Genomic DNA, 15,695 nt, shown 5'->3' on the forward strand with positions numbered 1-15,695 from the left:
CATGAACTATTCTGTCAAACCAGATTGTTTTATAATAAATTATACTCATTCATTTATTGGTAGGATCTTGTCAATGACAAGATTTAAATTATTGATAATCATGTATGTTGCAAAATAAAACAAGTGCTAAGGCAATCTTTGGATCTTAAATATCAAAAACATAGTGAAGAGATTGATTATTATTATTAATAATAAATATAAATTCAATTATTGTTTATGAGACAACATACTGACTAACCAGCACTCTTGAGAGATCCCTGTGATGGAGATGGAGATCTTCTTCCTGATTTACTACCACCACCTTCATATTCAGGCTCTAGATATACTACATGAGGCTCACTAACATAAGTCCATCCATTATGTACGCCAACCTTTTAATAAAATACCACAATTTATTATACACACCCTGTACTTCTATAACATTTAGGGTACCTTTTTAATTGTAAACTTTTTTAAAATGGTTGTAGCCCTCCCCCTTACGCTCCGTAAGAAAACAAAATGTCCTTTTTTCATGAGGGTAGCACTTAAAAGCCAGTGGCTAACAAACCTGTGGCCCTCATTCCATAATCGAATTGGAATTTAGGAGTTGATTTTTGTAGAGGGAGGAAAACCAGAGAACCTGGAAAACCCTCAAAGCACAGGAGAACCAACAAACAACTCTACTCATATACAAAACCGAACCCGGCGGGATTTGAGCTCGGGCCGCATTGATGAGAGGCGAGCGCTCACACCACTACGCCACCTGCTTCCCAACAATATGCTTCCCAACAACTCATGACCATCCTTTGAAGTAAACAAGGTACTAGCAATATTTGTCAAATAAGCATGAGCAAATAACTCCACATTAGTGCCCAAGCTTTTACTACTGACACTCCCCCCTTAAGCCCCAGTGCTCCCCCCCCCCTATAAAAACCTGCCCTTCCTTAACAAGCCTTTTCCCTCCAGTAAAATTTAGCAAGCTATCAGCAGCCTGAGGGCTAAACTATTAATAGTTTTATGATGCATCATGTAAGTTTATCTTAAATTAAAACCAATACTCACCCTTAATCTCCTTTCAACTACTGAAACTCTCAGACCATCATCAGGCGAAATATTACTCTAAAAATAACAGGAAGTTGTTATTAATAGCATAAACCAGTTTCCTTTAGCAAATATATATCATAATTATACATTGTAGGTTGCAGAATGGTGGATATTTCAATGTTTTGTCAAGCTAGTCTATAAAAATCAGCAGTTTAATTTTAAAAACAACAGGTAAGCAGCAACTTAATATTATAGAATACTTTATGCAGTCTATCGAGATTAAGCTTGTCCAACATTTGTTCTTCAAAATCCTCAATTGATGGTTCAAAATGAACACTTAACTGAAACAGAAACATTTCAAGGATTAGACAGTGATGATTTCCGATTTATAGCTATTGAAACTTTAGACATTTCTGCTCACACTTTACGAGAGCGTCCTTCAGTATGAAATTAGAAGTCATTAGCCACACATAGAAATTCAGAGGCCAGAATTTGGCTTAATGCTAAAAGTGCTTGAATGTTCAATCAATCTTTTAATAAGATCATATTAGCGATCTGTTGAAAGGTATTTTACTTTTAACAATTATATAATATGACCATCAAAAATTCTCAATGGTGATTGGTCTGCTACTTGTTGATTTTTGACACCAATGTTGCAAGAAAGTTGAAATCAACATGCAAAAAAATTAATACTAGAACAAATTCAATGTTTTTGATGGTCATATTATTCAAAAAAATAAAATGGGTTCTTGTGCAATTCTAAATTATATCGAGTCACCTCCAGCTCATGCAATTTGAAAATCTTGATTTTACTGCACTCATATATATTTTTCAAATGGCACTCAAACCCATTCAATTTCCTATGCAAATTATAGTTTATTGATTATCATTCATGAAGATAATGACAGCAGACTTCAGGACTCAATGAATAACAACACAGATAATGCATTAGCTCTGTGTTTGTGTATTTGTGATTACAGTATGTATGAATGGAGAGTGCACAATTAAAAAAATATGTATTAGCTCTGTAACTAATGTTTTGTTACCTTGTTGATAAAACATGGGTATGTTTTTAGTAGTCTAGGCTTTCTCAGAATATTAATGACTTCATCATCTACAAACAAAATAAAAACAAATTTACAGATATCCTGTGAAATATGTCTCATTAAATAAAAGGATAAAACCTTTACCACCATGAGTATAAGTGCTATAATATATATAAAGAAAACCACAGTCAAATGTTAACCTGCTGTAGTGTGCCCTAGTCATATTGATAGAATTATACTATCAAATAGTTGACCCATAGTTCCTTTTGTGGAACATGGTCAACTCAGGTGGTAAGTTGTCACAAATGTGTCGTAGTGGATAATTTTATCACCGTAAATACGAAAGATAATAGACTGACGTTTCAGACGTTAGTAGCATGTTGGAAAAATCACTGTATGTTAATGTTGGTGGGTAGATGGTATGATGTATTTTGAGTGAGTACATGTAGCTATAGGTTCTTGGGGTTCATGTCACGGGTTAGATGGTTGTATATTGGTTGTCTATTCTGATGTTGGTGAGTAGATGGTATGATGTATTTTGAGTGAGTAGCTGTAGGTTCTTGGGGCTCATGTCATGGGTTAGATGGTTGTATATTGGTTGTATATTCTGATGTTGGTGGGTAGATGGTATGATGTATTTTGAGTGGGTGGCTGCAGTAGGTTCTTGGGGTTTATGTCATTGGTAAGATGGTTGCCCGGGGGGGGGGGGGGGGGGGGTACGCCCCTATATTTGCTATACGGGTATGTGCCGCCCTATAGGGTATGGTTTTTCGGCTTTTGGGTCTGGGGTAGGGTATCATTTTTTGACATTTTGTCTGGGATAGGGTATCATTTTAGTCTGGGATACGGATACGGTTAACAATTTGGTCGTTTTTGTCTGGCAAATAGGCTAAGCTTTCTGCCGACCAAAAACAATAAAAATGTTAGTAAAATTAATATTGATTGCAATCGATTGTAAAAACGTATTTTCCGTCTTTTAGTCTGGTATAGGGTTTATAATTCTTAGTTTTAGTCTGGAGTAGGGTATGTAAAATCAAAATTTTAGGTCTGGGATAGGGTCAGGGTTTTGAGGTCCTGGCGGCATACCCCTACCCAAGTTGGGGTGGTAGTACCCCCCCCCCCCCGGGATGGTTGTATCCATGTTTAACTTAATCAAACATTCTCTAAATAAAGGTGTGAAGTCATCAAAAAATGGCTATTGTATGTGCCTCTGTGTTATGGGTAGAACTGCAGTTGTTGGTCTGTGGCCTGCAAACGTTGATCATCGGGTTGTGCTATGTGGGTTGGTTAACAGTAAGCTGTTGGCTAGTAATGCTAATCAAAAGAACTGAAATTTTGAAAAACTTTAGGAGGAAGATCTGACTGAAATAAAGATTTTAACTCTCTAACCCTCTAAAATCTCTCTCAAGTCATTGTTTTTTTATTTCAGTTCTTTGACTGATGGTCATCAAAATGCTAGTCTGCAAACAAGACATTGAACTTCAGGGGTTGCAATCAATGATAATACTAGTAATGAACATGCCTTCACTCTTTGTTTCAGATATTCCAGGAACAATATCATCTCCTCCAAGAAGAAGATTTTCTGGAAAAAGATGGAAGACTTTTTCCAGGGCAGGATGGATTTGTAGTGAATAACAGATATAGCAACCTTCTATTTTTTGGTTATCAAGGTATCCTGGAAAAAAGTACCAAAGCAATATAAAGCAGTTGATTATATCCTGTACTGTGATTAAACACTCTAGGAGTTGTAGAGAACTAGAAAAGTAAAAGAAATACTAGGTTACACCTCAAGTTACAAAGTTTGCTTCTCTCATGCTCTACAGCTCCCAGTGTGTTTATATCACAGTACAGAGAATGTACGTGTTTTGTATTCCTTAAATAGTAATTCTAAATAAATGAAAGAATGAATAATGATATGACAATATAAAATAATAATAATAATAATAATAATAATTGTTAATGATTTACCAGTGATTATGCTCGTATCACATAACCGTAATCGGATAGTTTGATTTGGGTGATAAGTTGATGTAGCGTGTCGAAGGAAAGTTAAACTAAGAAAGAAGCTCCTTAGAATATTAACTAATTTGCTATCCGGCCAAGTAGCACAGAGGTATGTAACTCATTATATTTAGTTCTCCTACAAGAAATTATCAATATTATTATTCAGCATAAACTTCCTATAGTTGGCTGAGCATTCATTTCTAAGTATCGCTAGACCACGTGTTGCATAATCATTCCCTAATCAAGCACATTTTTTCTATTTGTAAGCGGTTTTAACTAATACAGATATACCTTATTGTATTTTACCCAGTCTTTACGTGATTCTAATAAATGCAGTGATTGAATGATGGAATCTCAGTAAGTGATTTGCTGTTCTAACACGGCCGACCCGGGGAAACTCGAAAGATTGCCCCAGCCGTAACAATAATCATACAGCTTCTCATTAATCCCATATAGGTAACTGTCCAATTATTTTCTTAATTGGACAGGTCTTGTTGATATGGGATTAATTAGGCAGCTATATAATTAATAGGTAATGGGATTTCATGCTCCCCAATCAAAAAATAATTAGACTCGAAAAATTCCTCTAACTGCCAAATTGGACTCAGCCTATGGCCTCATCCAATTGTGGAAGTCCTCGGAATTTTCCTCGTCCAATTATTTCTTAATTGGACAGCATGGAGTCCTATTACATATACTTATAACTTTAATTCTTATAAAGCCCATTACACCTGTCTCAATGGTCTTAACAAATACTTAGAAAATTGAAAATAAAAGAATTATTAATTAATTAATCAAAAATGTTAATAAAATCATATAAAATCATATAAATAATAACAAAAAAGAATGCAGAAATATATACATATATATATATATATATATCATGTTTAAATATCATATATACAGTAATCATATGTATGAGTGAGTGTGCGTGCGTGTGGGACAAGAAATACTTGTTTGAATTGAAGATGTGTCAGTGTTCAACTTAAAACTTAATGCTGAAATCTTAAACAAAATATTGTTCTAGCAATAGTATATTAATTAATCCACTTTGTATGGTCAAACAACTGGTAGACTAAATCAAATTACACCTGTAATACCTTCAAGATCATCTTGTGGTGGTAGATAATGCAGCAATCCCAAAGAACCACGGTAGATTGAATGCCTGTAATGTATACATGGTATATTACATGTATGAGCTACATGTATAACACTGATCTCATTTACATGTACACGTATCAAAGCTCAGCTTTATTCAATTATATACCATACAACATTCAAATTACCTTTGAATGAGTGGAGGCGTAGAAATATCCCTAAGTTCATTTACTCTATCAAAAATTCTTAGAAATGTCCATCCTAGACTGTATCCTTGGTTGTTTTTACCTAACATTTGTTAAAAATAGAACACATTTATTAATTCAAAAGATAGAACTTTAAATAAATTAAATGACCATTGCAAATTTACACCATTGACCTGCAAATAGTAAAAACTAATTGAGACAGGTCAGTGGTTTTACATTTGATTACTGCAATTTTCATAAACATACAAACTCTGTGTCTCCGAGTTGCACACTGAAATTTGGGTTTTTGGCTGGTTTTTACAAGTTAACGGTCAGGTTTTGAAGTTTAAACAAACGAAGCCGAAAGCTTAAAAGTGAAATTTTAGTACAACAGTAGTACAAAAGAAGGAAAACTATTGGTATGAATCTATTTTGATTTTTTGAGAACTGTATAAAACCTGAGACCTGAGAACACAGTATTTCCTTCATGGTAATTACGCTTGCATGCACATTATGTGGCTTTCAAAAAACGCCATGAATAATTCATAAGCCTTTGATCCAATTGGAGCAACCATACAATCACTCAATGGAATTGCATGCACCTTTATACACAAAAGTCTTCTTCATTAGTTTACTTTTTATAAAGAATATATAATAATGGAATCTTTATTGGAAACTATTTTATGGAACTATTTTATCTTTTTATAATAACAAGGATTCTTCAACCAATTTCTTATGAATATTAAATAAATCCAAACTTTTGGGTTGAGTGCCCAGCATCAAGGGTGTACATAAAATGTTTACAATCCTCAGTCTCTAACAGTTACAAAGCTAGAGTGTGCACATGCTGAAACTGTATACAGAATATTAAGAGGGTGATTATGTTGCGACTTAGCTTCAAGAACACCTACTAAAGACAGATCCATGGTATATCAGTGATAGTTAAATTGAGTTGCTCGTTTATTACAGTCAAACCACCTCAAATATGAACACATAGAGGTTATTAATGACTTTATATTTGGATTATTGATTTTATTATTCGATTTCAAACATTCAATATTGAAAAGGAAGTCTTCAATATTCAAAAAATAATATAATAATTTGAAAATTCAATTAACTTGGCTTATAAGCTTTGTTTATAGTGGCAACAGAAGGTATGTCATTAATATTACATACTCCTTGCACAAAAAGTTGCTCTTGCATTTCAGCTGCGTATATACTTGGCTTTTGTATATGTTAGGCTTTGAAGATTTGTTTTCAATAAATGAATGTTCAAATCGAATAGTGAAATCAAGAAAATCCAAAACTAAATTCATTCATGATCTCTATGTGTTTACACTTGAGTTGCTTTGACTGTAAACACCACATCAAACTTACCAAACACTATAATCTCAGCAGCTGTTACACAAGTGTAGTCGTTCAATGAGGAGTGAAAATATAAAGGCTGAAATGCAGCATATGAAAAGAATTAGACATTTATCCAATTGTACTAAAGCTTGAACATCTTTAACCATCTTTAGAGATTAGTATGATTTTAGACTTGAATATAGTTTGACACACTTTAATTGAAATGAGAATCACTGCTTGAGCGTTGATTATGAGGTTTCCCAAAGTTTACCAAAATGGAATTAAAACTATTAACGTTTTTTAAATCCTGAATTTCGCCTTTTCTCTGATATTCAAGTCTAAAATTATACTAAGAAAACAGTTATTCACTTCAGGCTCAGTGATTAATATGAATATTTACCTTGTCACTCTAAGACTTGTGACTCGGTAAACTTTCACTGATAATCACTTCGCCTTTGGCAAATAATATTATTGTTCAATATCTGAGACCAGTGATTATTGATTTAATATTACTTTAGTCCCCTTCACAGTTCCTTGCGCCATCTTAAAAAGGTAGCCGTGCCTTTGCATTGATGCAATATGAACAGTGAGCTTTCAATGATAGAGACATAATTGTAAGGTAATTTTAAAAAGTTCTCTATCCACAGGAAAAAATTTCTACAAAACATAATGGTTTTTAGAATGGTAATTATAGTAATTCCCATTCAAAAAACATAAATGGAAAAACACAACACTTCCCATTTATGGATTTTATAATAAAAAACATTAATGGTTAGTAAGCTGAAAACATGTGTTTGACTTATAATACATGCATGGTTCTCCAACTTCTCATAATGGTTTTTCCATGAAAGTACATAAATGGTTTTTGAAATGGTAATTACAGCAATTCCCATTCAAAAAACATGAATGGAAAAACAGAACACTTCCCATTTATAGTTTTTATGATAAAAAACATTAATGGTTAGTAAGCTGAAAACATGATGTGTTTGCCTATTATGACGCTTGCATGTTTCTCCAACTTCTCACAATGGTTTTTGCATGAAAGCACATAAATGGTTTTTGGAGTGGTACTTTGTATAATTCCCACCATTGATGGAAAAGAACAAGCATACAACTGATGTTTTTTGGGGTAAAAACAGCAATGGCTAGTAAGCTGAAGCCATAATGCATTCCACCCATAAAAAATGCATGTTAAATCTCTAATTACTGGTAATGGTTTCTCCCTATAACACATGGCTAATTTGAGACTGAATGGATATTTTATAATTCACTATTTTATAACAGTGGCAAATAGTTGAAAACAAGTTTGTTGTAGGATCTTTAACTCTGCTTATAAGCTATTTCCACCGAAACTCATTGCATTGTTAATCACATATAACAAGCTGCTCTGAAAGTCATCAGTAGACTTTAACTTCACTTATGCCTGATGATGAAGTCAAGATGTTGACTTCGAAAGTAACGTAACCTTAAGTTATATTAATTGCTATTATTTATCTACTTATTTTGCACATTCTTGCCAATTTTTAGAAAAAGTTAAACCTTAGAAGTTTATTTTCTTTTAGATTCTTTATTTAATGCAGTTCAATTTGACCACGGTCCCCAATAGTTCATAAAGAAATTAGTGCTAAATCTCATGCAAATTATCTCCAGAACTAGCACAGTGACCCTCAACTTTTTTTGGTTCTTTCATACAAGTTAACCAATATCTCTCAGCAATGACAGTATGAAAAAAAGTTTAATGTTGGAACATTTGCCCACCAAAGAAAGAAAAACTGACAATAGTTTGCTTGGGAATTAGCTTAAACATTCGTGTGCATTGCTCATAACACAACATTGTGTTTTCAATTTTCCAATACTGTGATTTCTTCACATGGTTTACCATTAATGAGAAATGATAAACCATTGATGGAATTGACTGGTCCACAATAAAAACCATGGATGGTTTTGATTTACCAATTACTGTGTTTTTAGTCTGCTTGGGAATTAGCTTAAACATTCACGTGTATTGCTCATAACACAACATTGTGTTTTCAATTTCCCGATGCTGTGATTTCTTCACATGGTTTACCATTAATGGGATATGATTAACCAATGATGGGATAGACTGGTCCACAATAAAAATCATGGTTGGTTTTGATTTACCAGCTACTGTGTTTTTAGTCTGTTTGGGAATTTAAGCTTAAACATTCATGCGTATTGCTCATAACACAACACTGTGTTCTTCACATGGTTTACCATTAATGGGAAATTATTAACCATTGTTGCTTTTAGAGCAAAAACCATACATGTTTTTTTCCAATTCTAAATGCCGTTGTTGTTTACTTGAAGATCATTAATGTTTTATGTACAATTTACAGTTATCAAATTAACATCCATGTGTCTCGATAAAACACATTAATGTATTTTTACCACAATGGGAATATACTCAAAAACCATTACGTTTTTTAGAAATTTTTTCCTGTGGTCATTGCAAGCTCACCGTTCATCTGGCTTTGATGCAAAGGCACTGCTACCTTTCAAGATGGCACATGGAACTGTGAAAGGGACTATTCTCAAGTCCTAGTATTTGCTACAAAAATTAAGCAAATAAAAACATAGCAATATATATAAAATATATACAAATGCAGAAAGTGTTTTAAATTTCTAGAATAATATCCAAATGGAGAGGGAAACTAGCTCCTTTGCATTTGTTCTTAGTGTTGGTCCCAAATTCACCCTCTCAACTAACCACTAGTGGAAAGGGTACAAAAGGGAGTTTGGGACTGATGCTAAGAAAGGGCTGCAAAGGATTAAAAGCTAAACTTTTTACTTTTAATTTTAGATAAAAGAATTTTGAAAATAATTGTACCTCTTCACTATCTATGGTAAACCTTCCATTATCAAAACTTGCAGCACTTAATATTGGACCAAGCCAAGTGCTTCCATAAAAGTACTTGTTTGCAGTATCAAAGAAAGTGATTCTTAGTTGAAATTCTGCATCATTTGGTGCTATTTCCTGTAAAATTAATAGAATTACCATAAATCTATTCCTTGTCCTCAAATAATATCATAGTACGTTGAGAGGCAGACACCCCTCCCATGCAACCTTTAGATGCATGTGATGATTTCACACAAAGTTTGTATATATATATATATGGGTAGCCTTTGAGTACCCAATGGGTACCCTTCGTTTCAGACCTCAAACTGTGGATATTCCTTATGAAAAGTCGCCTAGCTTTGACCAATCAATTATTAGTGCTATAATAAGTGTTAGCAGAAATACAATCCCCAAGAGTCCCCAAATACTCCAGCCCAGCCCCAGTACAGCGTACAGTCCCTTTATAGCACAGGACAAAGGTGTCAAAATAACTCAGGCTTTTTGCATTAAAATCTGAATTTATATTAATGGTGAGAGCCGAGGTATTTTCATGCTATAGTCATAACAAATTATAATTTGGTCCTCGAAACAACCACCCTATCTATATATTTGCAGCATAGTTTGTTGCCAATAGTTTCAAGAAACACAAAAAAGAGTCATGAAGAGTCGCGCTACAGTACTAAAATTGCATAACCTATTTAATGAATTATAATCGGTTAAAAAGTAAACAGTATAAGGGAACGCTATTTTAGCTTATAACAAAATTTTTTTAAAAATTCATAGCAAGCTTCAGCTATATCTTACGTTTGTAAGAGCCTGTGGCAAACGAACTCCTTCAACAGCTTTTATGGTCAAACAAAAACCTGTAATAGCTTGTTTTTGACCATCAATGATCCTTCTGGACGGATGGGGGAGGATTGCCCTGTTGTTATCAAAAAATTCTTGCCAGGATTCTTCTTCTTCGTCGGCCATTTGGGGTTGTTGCATTGTAGATAATCACTGGCTGCTTGACATGCAAATCATGGCGCCGAAAAAGAAAGCTTCCCTTTCATGGCAACACAGGGAACCCAATACAAATAGTGTAAATGTTTGCAGTAAAAGAAAACAAATTTACATGTAATTTTGATTTTATGCAAAAAAAAGCCAAAATTTATGAGAAATCATCAATAAATCCATCGTTTTCTATCGACTGATTTGGAAACTCATTAATTTTTTTCATATCTTTATTCTATAATAGTATGAAATACATACATACATATACACTACACACATACATAAACACTTACACACACATACACAATACACAATACACACCTACACACCTACACACCTTCGCACCTACGCACCTACGCACCTACGCACCTACGCACCTACGCACCTACGCACCTACGCACCTACGCACCTACGCACCTACGCACCTACGCACCTACGCACCTACGCACCTACGCACCTACGCACCTACGCACCTACGCACCTACGCACCTACGCACCTACGCACCTACGCACCTACGCACCTACGCACCTACGCACCTACGCACCTACGCACCTACGCACCTACGCACCTACGCACCTACGCACCTACGCACCTACGCACCTACGCACCTACGCACCTACGCACCTACGCACCTACGCACCTACGCACCTACGCACCTAGCAACCATCGCTCTACACCTAATAAGGTAACCCAAGCTCTTTGTTTGTTTAATTGTGATTAATCGTTTGGCGCATGCGCATTATCATTGCAAAATTTGGTCGCCATTTTGTATGGTTCCAAAGATTTCATAGATTTTTCTTTGTAGAATTCTTCAGATCCTTATATATAATTCTCCAATAACCATCGTCTTGGCCGTATCTCCCATGGGTATTATATATGTAGCTCCTTTGAACGTCTTCGAATGCCAACCTGATGCATCCATACCCGATAGGCGTCTTTGTTCTCGTTCGCAATGGAAGGCTTTTTCTTATCGACGGTCTTACTGGCGTTTTAAAAAATGAATACGATAGGTTGCTGTAACATCTTGTGCATGTACGATAGGCTATAAACCGCAATAACAAAAGAAACTATCTTACAAGGTAAGTTGTCTAGTAACTATTCTTTTGGAAACACAATAGAAATCATGACCATGAAGGTGATTTTATATCTGATATAGATTCGTCTTCATTTGTATAAACTTTAACTTGGATTTTCTCTATCAAACTTGGTTCATTTCGTAAAGAATTCAGTACAGTATGAGAACATACATCATCAGTTTTTGAAGCCGTTCAATAAACTCGCAGATCGTGTGTTATAAGGTCTAAAAACACTGTTTTTAAACCCTGATTAAACACTCCTGCGAGTTTACTAAACAGTACATAACGAAGTCTGCGCTTAGGTCACCTATTGATATTAATGTGCCAGCCAGAGCTTATTGACTACTAAAACAAAGAGATCTTTTGCTTTAATGATTGGCAAATTTGAATAAAAAAACATTCCTCACGTCAATGTTTGTAAACAGTGAATATCGTTATATTTATTTACATAAATCTCTCAAACCACTGGCAAGTTATCAATTAGTAGCAATTAGTATCAACTGGTATCAATTTTGTATCCATTGGTATCGATTGATCTCACTCAGTTTTCGGCTATCAATATTACTGTTATCAGTTAAAACCAATTATCATTTTTATCGATTGACCAATTTTTTTGAGGTAAAAATCCAATTTGGACCACAGGTTTTTCATGGCATGTCCTCTTTTTTTACCACTCTTTTCATCACCTAGCCATCAAAATATGTTGTGATGGACTCCCAAGGCTACGCCCTGTGTTTTGAAGGCTAGATGATGAGAATAGTGGTATTTATATAATGTATTCATTTTTATGATCATATATTTATATATATGATGATAATTAGATTTTTTAAGCACACTTACAGCACAACCCACACTTAATGTATGCACATACATCTTTGCAAAGGTTCTGTACATTAAACTAACACATTTCAATGCGAAGCTGGATGGTTTTACCAAATAAGGTGTGCAAATGCTTGTTTGGCAGGAATAAGCCTGTGCATAGAACTATGCCAATATAATTTATTAAATGTGTTCATACTTTTGTGTGTTGCACTGTAATTGGAACCTATCTCTGTCCTATTGTAAATTAATCTTTTTTGAAATTTTATTATATTATTCAATAGATCAAAGTTAAATAGGGGAGTTTTCATAATTATTTATGTAGAAGGGGGCTATGATGATCTTGAATGGGCGGTCCATGTTTTTTTCCTTTTCATTTTTATGGGGGCTGTTGAAAAATTCCTCTTAATGTGGAAGAAAGTGTAGGGAGCATCAATAAATTTCAAAAAATTGTCACCATCAGTTTACTCATAAGAGCAGGATCTTGACAGTCCCAATGAAAGATGAATTCACACTGATTCTTGCTTTTCCAAAACTAATTCATAATTCCTTGTTCTGAAAGTTTATAATTATTCCAATTTTAAGTATAGGATCACAGAAAAATCTGAGAAAACTATTTAAAACACAGGTATTTGGACTCGAGCAGTGATAGGGGAAGTAAGAGAGTGAAAGCATTTTAGTGTGCAAACAAAATTTTTATGGCATTTATACTGATGTATAAATGAAGTAGGATGGTTTGGAGGAAAGAGAGGAGCATATATATATATGGAGTTAAGGATGGTGCCTACTATTGTCCAAGCCCACATGTACCGCTCATCTACACTCAAGGAATTTCAAAATTCATTACTCGAATTGCACGAAACAAAGCATTTATTTTCAATAAAGTTAAAGCAGAAAACAATTTTAAGTAACCTAGGCTTGTTAAAGAAATAATTCGCTAAGGTTTAAGTATAATTGACAAAGAATCATCAGTTTTTTGGGCACAAGGGTAAAAATAAAATTTAAAAAAATTAATTAACTTTGTTTATAGAGGATAACACTTGACAGTAATTCAACTGATAAACTTGTGGTCCTCTGTTAACGTCGCTAGTTAATTAGGGACGGGACCACCATTAACGTGATCATCCAAGCCATGTGAAGGTCTAACCATTTTCAGATGAAATTACAAAGGCAGCACCTTCTCCTCAGTTATTTTAAGACCCTGAGTGTTGGTCCAGCCGAGGCTTGAACCACGACCTCCCGCACTAAAGTCCGATGCTCTTACCAACTGAGCTAACCGGGTGTCGGTCATAACTGGGTGTTTTGAAATAATGCCAGACTCATAGTTCTAAAAAAACAAATCCTTTCAATAATATAAGCTTTTTACCATTTCTTTAGATTTAATCCTAGTATACCACTTGAATAAAAACAAACAAGAAATACATATGAAATTGAAAATTTACCATTTATTAATATCTAGGTGTGAAATTATAGTTTTGAAAATCTATTTTTGGTCGCTAAACACTTTCATCATGAAAGTCTTCTATTTTTGAGTTTTCAATCTAAAAAATGAACTTATTACGTACCAAATATTTCAGAAATTCCTTTCTGCTATTAAGTAAAAAGTCAATAATAACTTCAAACCCAATAGTCTTCCTGGAACTAGAAAGCTTTATAAATGTAGAGCTTTTCTCTGTGTTTTTTTTGTATCTCATGTAATTCCTGGATTTTATTCTTAATTGACTTGTGCTACAACTTACACTTAGTTGAGTGTCCTTATATAACTATATACACATGTGACTATTATTATCATGTAATCTAATAACTAATATATGAATTATTACAGAACAACATTCCTCTCTCGTTTCGAAAAGGTTTTACTAGCCTAATAACAATGACAATTTATAGATATAAATGTTTCTAATATTGAAAATGTTTAACTTTTCTGTTGCTATAGTTGCTATGCATAATCTTGTAAATATGCTGGTTGTGATCTTGACCTTGTAGATCTTCGAGGGAAATTGTCATTTCCTTGTGCAGGTTGTGAAGATGGTTGTTGATTGGTGCTGACTGGCTGATACTGATGACGATTATTTTGACCTTGTGTGTTTGAAACAGTTAAGTCAACTTCCTCATCAACATTGTACTATGATCTGTGATTACATGTTAGGCATTTCTTCTGTGTTTGTGTCTTGTAGAACAATCCGTGAGGCATGAATGGCTGTTATTGTCATGGGATCTTTCCTGAATCTGGTTGAGTATTTGTTTCTTCGCTTTTGCTGCACTAAGACTTGCCTTCCTACCTTCAAGATGTGTTGTCTGTGTACACTTTAGCTTTAATCTTTTGCTCTGCATCTCTCCGACCAATAGTGTCATCATGAATGCTGTTAGCTTAAATGAATGGTTTGAATCTTTGTTCTTAATTCTCTGTTTAGAAGCAGTTTGGCATGTAGTCTGTCTGGTAATTCGGTGTTGAGTTGTGTGGTAGTTTAACAGCAAGTTGGGTAGTCAGGACAAGCTTCTTTATGACCTCATTAAAACAGTCTGTTTTCCCATTTCCTTGGGGCCAATATTCAGTCACTGTATATATGGTGATTTACTCCCCATGAGGTCAATGTTTGTGTGAACTCTTTTGAGGTGAAGTAAGAAGTATTGTCAGACATGATTGATTCTGGGTATCCCTGTGCTGCAAAGACTGATCTCAGTTTACTGATCTCAGGATTTTGGCTTCTGGCCAGTGAGAATAGTAATCAGATAAAACAATTACTGAATAATTCACCTGTTGGGAAAGGGCCGCATACATCAATGGCTAGCTCCATCCAGGGTGCTTTTGGTAGCTCAGTAGGGCACATTGGCTGTGGTGTTGGGGCTGAAGCTGTACGTTGGCAAGGGTAACATCATTTAACATGTTCTTCAAACTTTTTATCCATCTTGGGCCACCATAGCTTAGACCTGATCCGCTGCTTTCACTTTGTCATGCCAGCATGTGCTTCATGTGCTAGTTTTATGGTTGTTGTCTGAGTTTCTGTGGAAGGGCAATACAGGTCCCTGGTAGTAGGATATCTTGATCTGTGATGCAAAGTTCATCAACGACTGATTTGAAGGGTTAGGAGATCTTGTGCTGCTGTTTCTTTCTCAGGTTCTTGCAGATTGCTGTCAACTCAGTATCTTCAAGAGAGGCTTTCCAGATGCCTTGTATTGTCATAGCTTGTATTGTTCATATGTTTACCCATTGCTTGGATAGAGGGGGACAAACAGATGTTTAGC

The 15,695-nt window shown here is 34.7% G+C and overlaps 1 protein-coding gene, 1 long non-coding RNA gene and 1 pseudogene across 2 annotated transcripts in view; 2 read left to right on the forward strand and 1 right to left on the reverse strand.

Moving 5' to 3' along the window:
• Window positions 1–10,614, reverse strand: part of LOC116301981 (nephrocystin-4) — a 29,358-nt gene extending 18,744 nt beyond the window's left edge. Inside the window, exons 1-10 of the mRNA XM_031711159.2 lie at window positions 10,365–10,614; window positions 9,552–9,698; window positions 6,734–6,800; window positions 5,360–5,459; window positions 5,174–5,238; window positions 3,592–3,744; window positions 2,070–2,137; window positions 1,284–1,364; window positions 1,042–1,098; window positions 239–371 (exon numbers count right to left, since the gene is read on the reverse strand). Of these exons, the coding sequence (XP_031567019.2) occupies window positions 239–371; window positions 1,042–1,098; window positions 1,284–1,364; window positions 2,070–2,137; window positions 3,592–3,744; window positions 5,174–5,238; window positions 5,360–5,459; window positions 6,734–6,800; window positions 9,552–9,698; window positions 10,365–10,547 (1,054 nt within the window). The 5' untranslated portion in view covers window positions 10,548–10,614. The remainder of the gene's footprint in view (window positions 1–238; window positions 372–1,041; window positions 1,099–1,283; window positions 1,365–2,069; window positions 2,138–3,591; window positions 3,745–5,173; window positions 5,239–5,359; window positions 5,460–6,733; window positions 6,801–9,551; window positions 9,699–10,364) is intronic.
• Window positions 3,980–4,420, forward strand: LOC148911216 (uncharacterized). Its single transcript, XR_016119661.1, has 2 exons — window positions 3,980–4,182; window positions 4,384–4,420. It is a non-coding gene; the product is annotated as an uncharacterized LOC148911216 (long non-coding RNA).
• A 4,475-nt stretch (window positions 10,615–15,089) lies between the features above and the next one.
• The window catches only part of LOC148911217 (condensin complex subunit 1-like), a 6,779-nt pseudogene continuing 6,173 nt past the window's right edge, over window positions 15,090–15,695 (forward strand).

Source organism: Actinia tenebrosa, unplaced genomic scaffold, assembly GCF_029948245.1.
Source record: "Actinia tenebrosa isolate PJP-AT-01 unplaced genomic scaffold, QUT_ActTen_1.0 PGA_scaffold14__42_contigs__length_11649687, whole genome shotgun sequence".
Taxonomy (NCBI): domain Eukaryota; kingdom Metazoa; phylum Cnidaria; class Anthozoa; order Actiniaria; family Actiniidae; genus Actinia; species Actinia tenebrosa.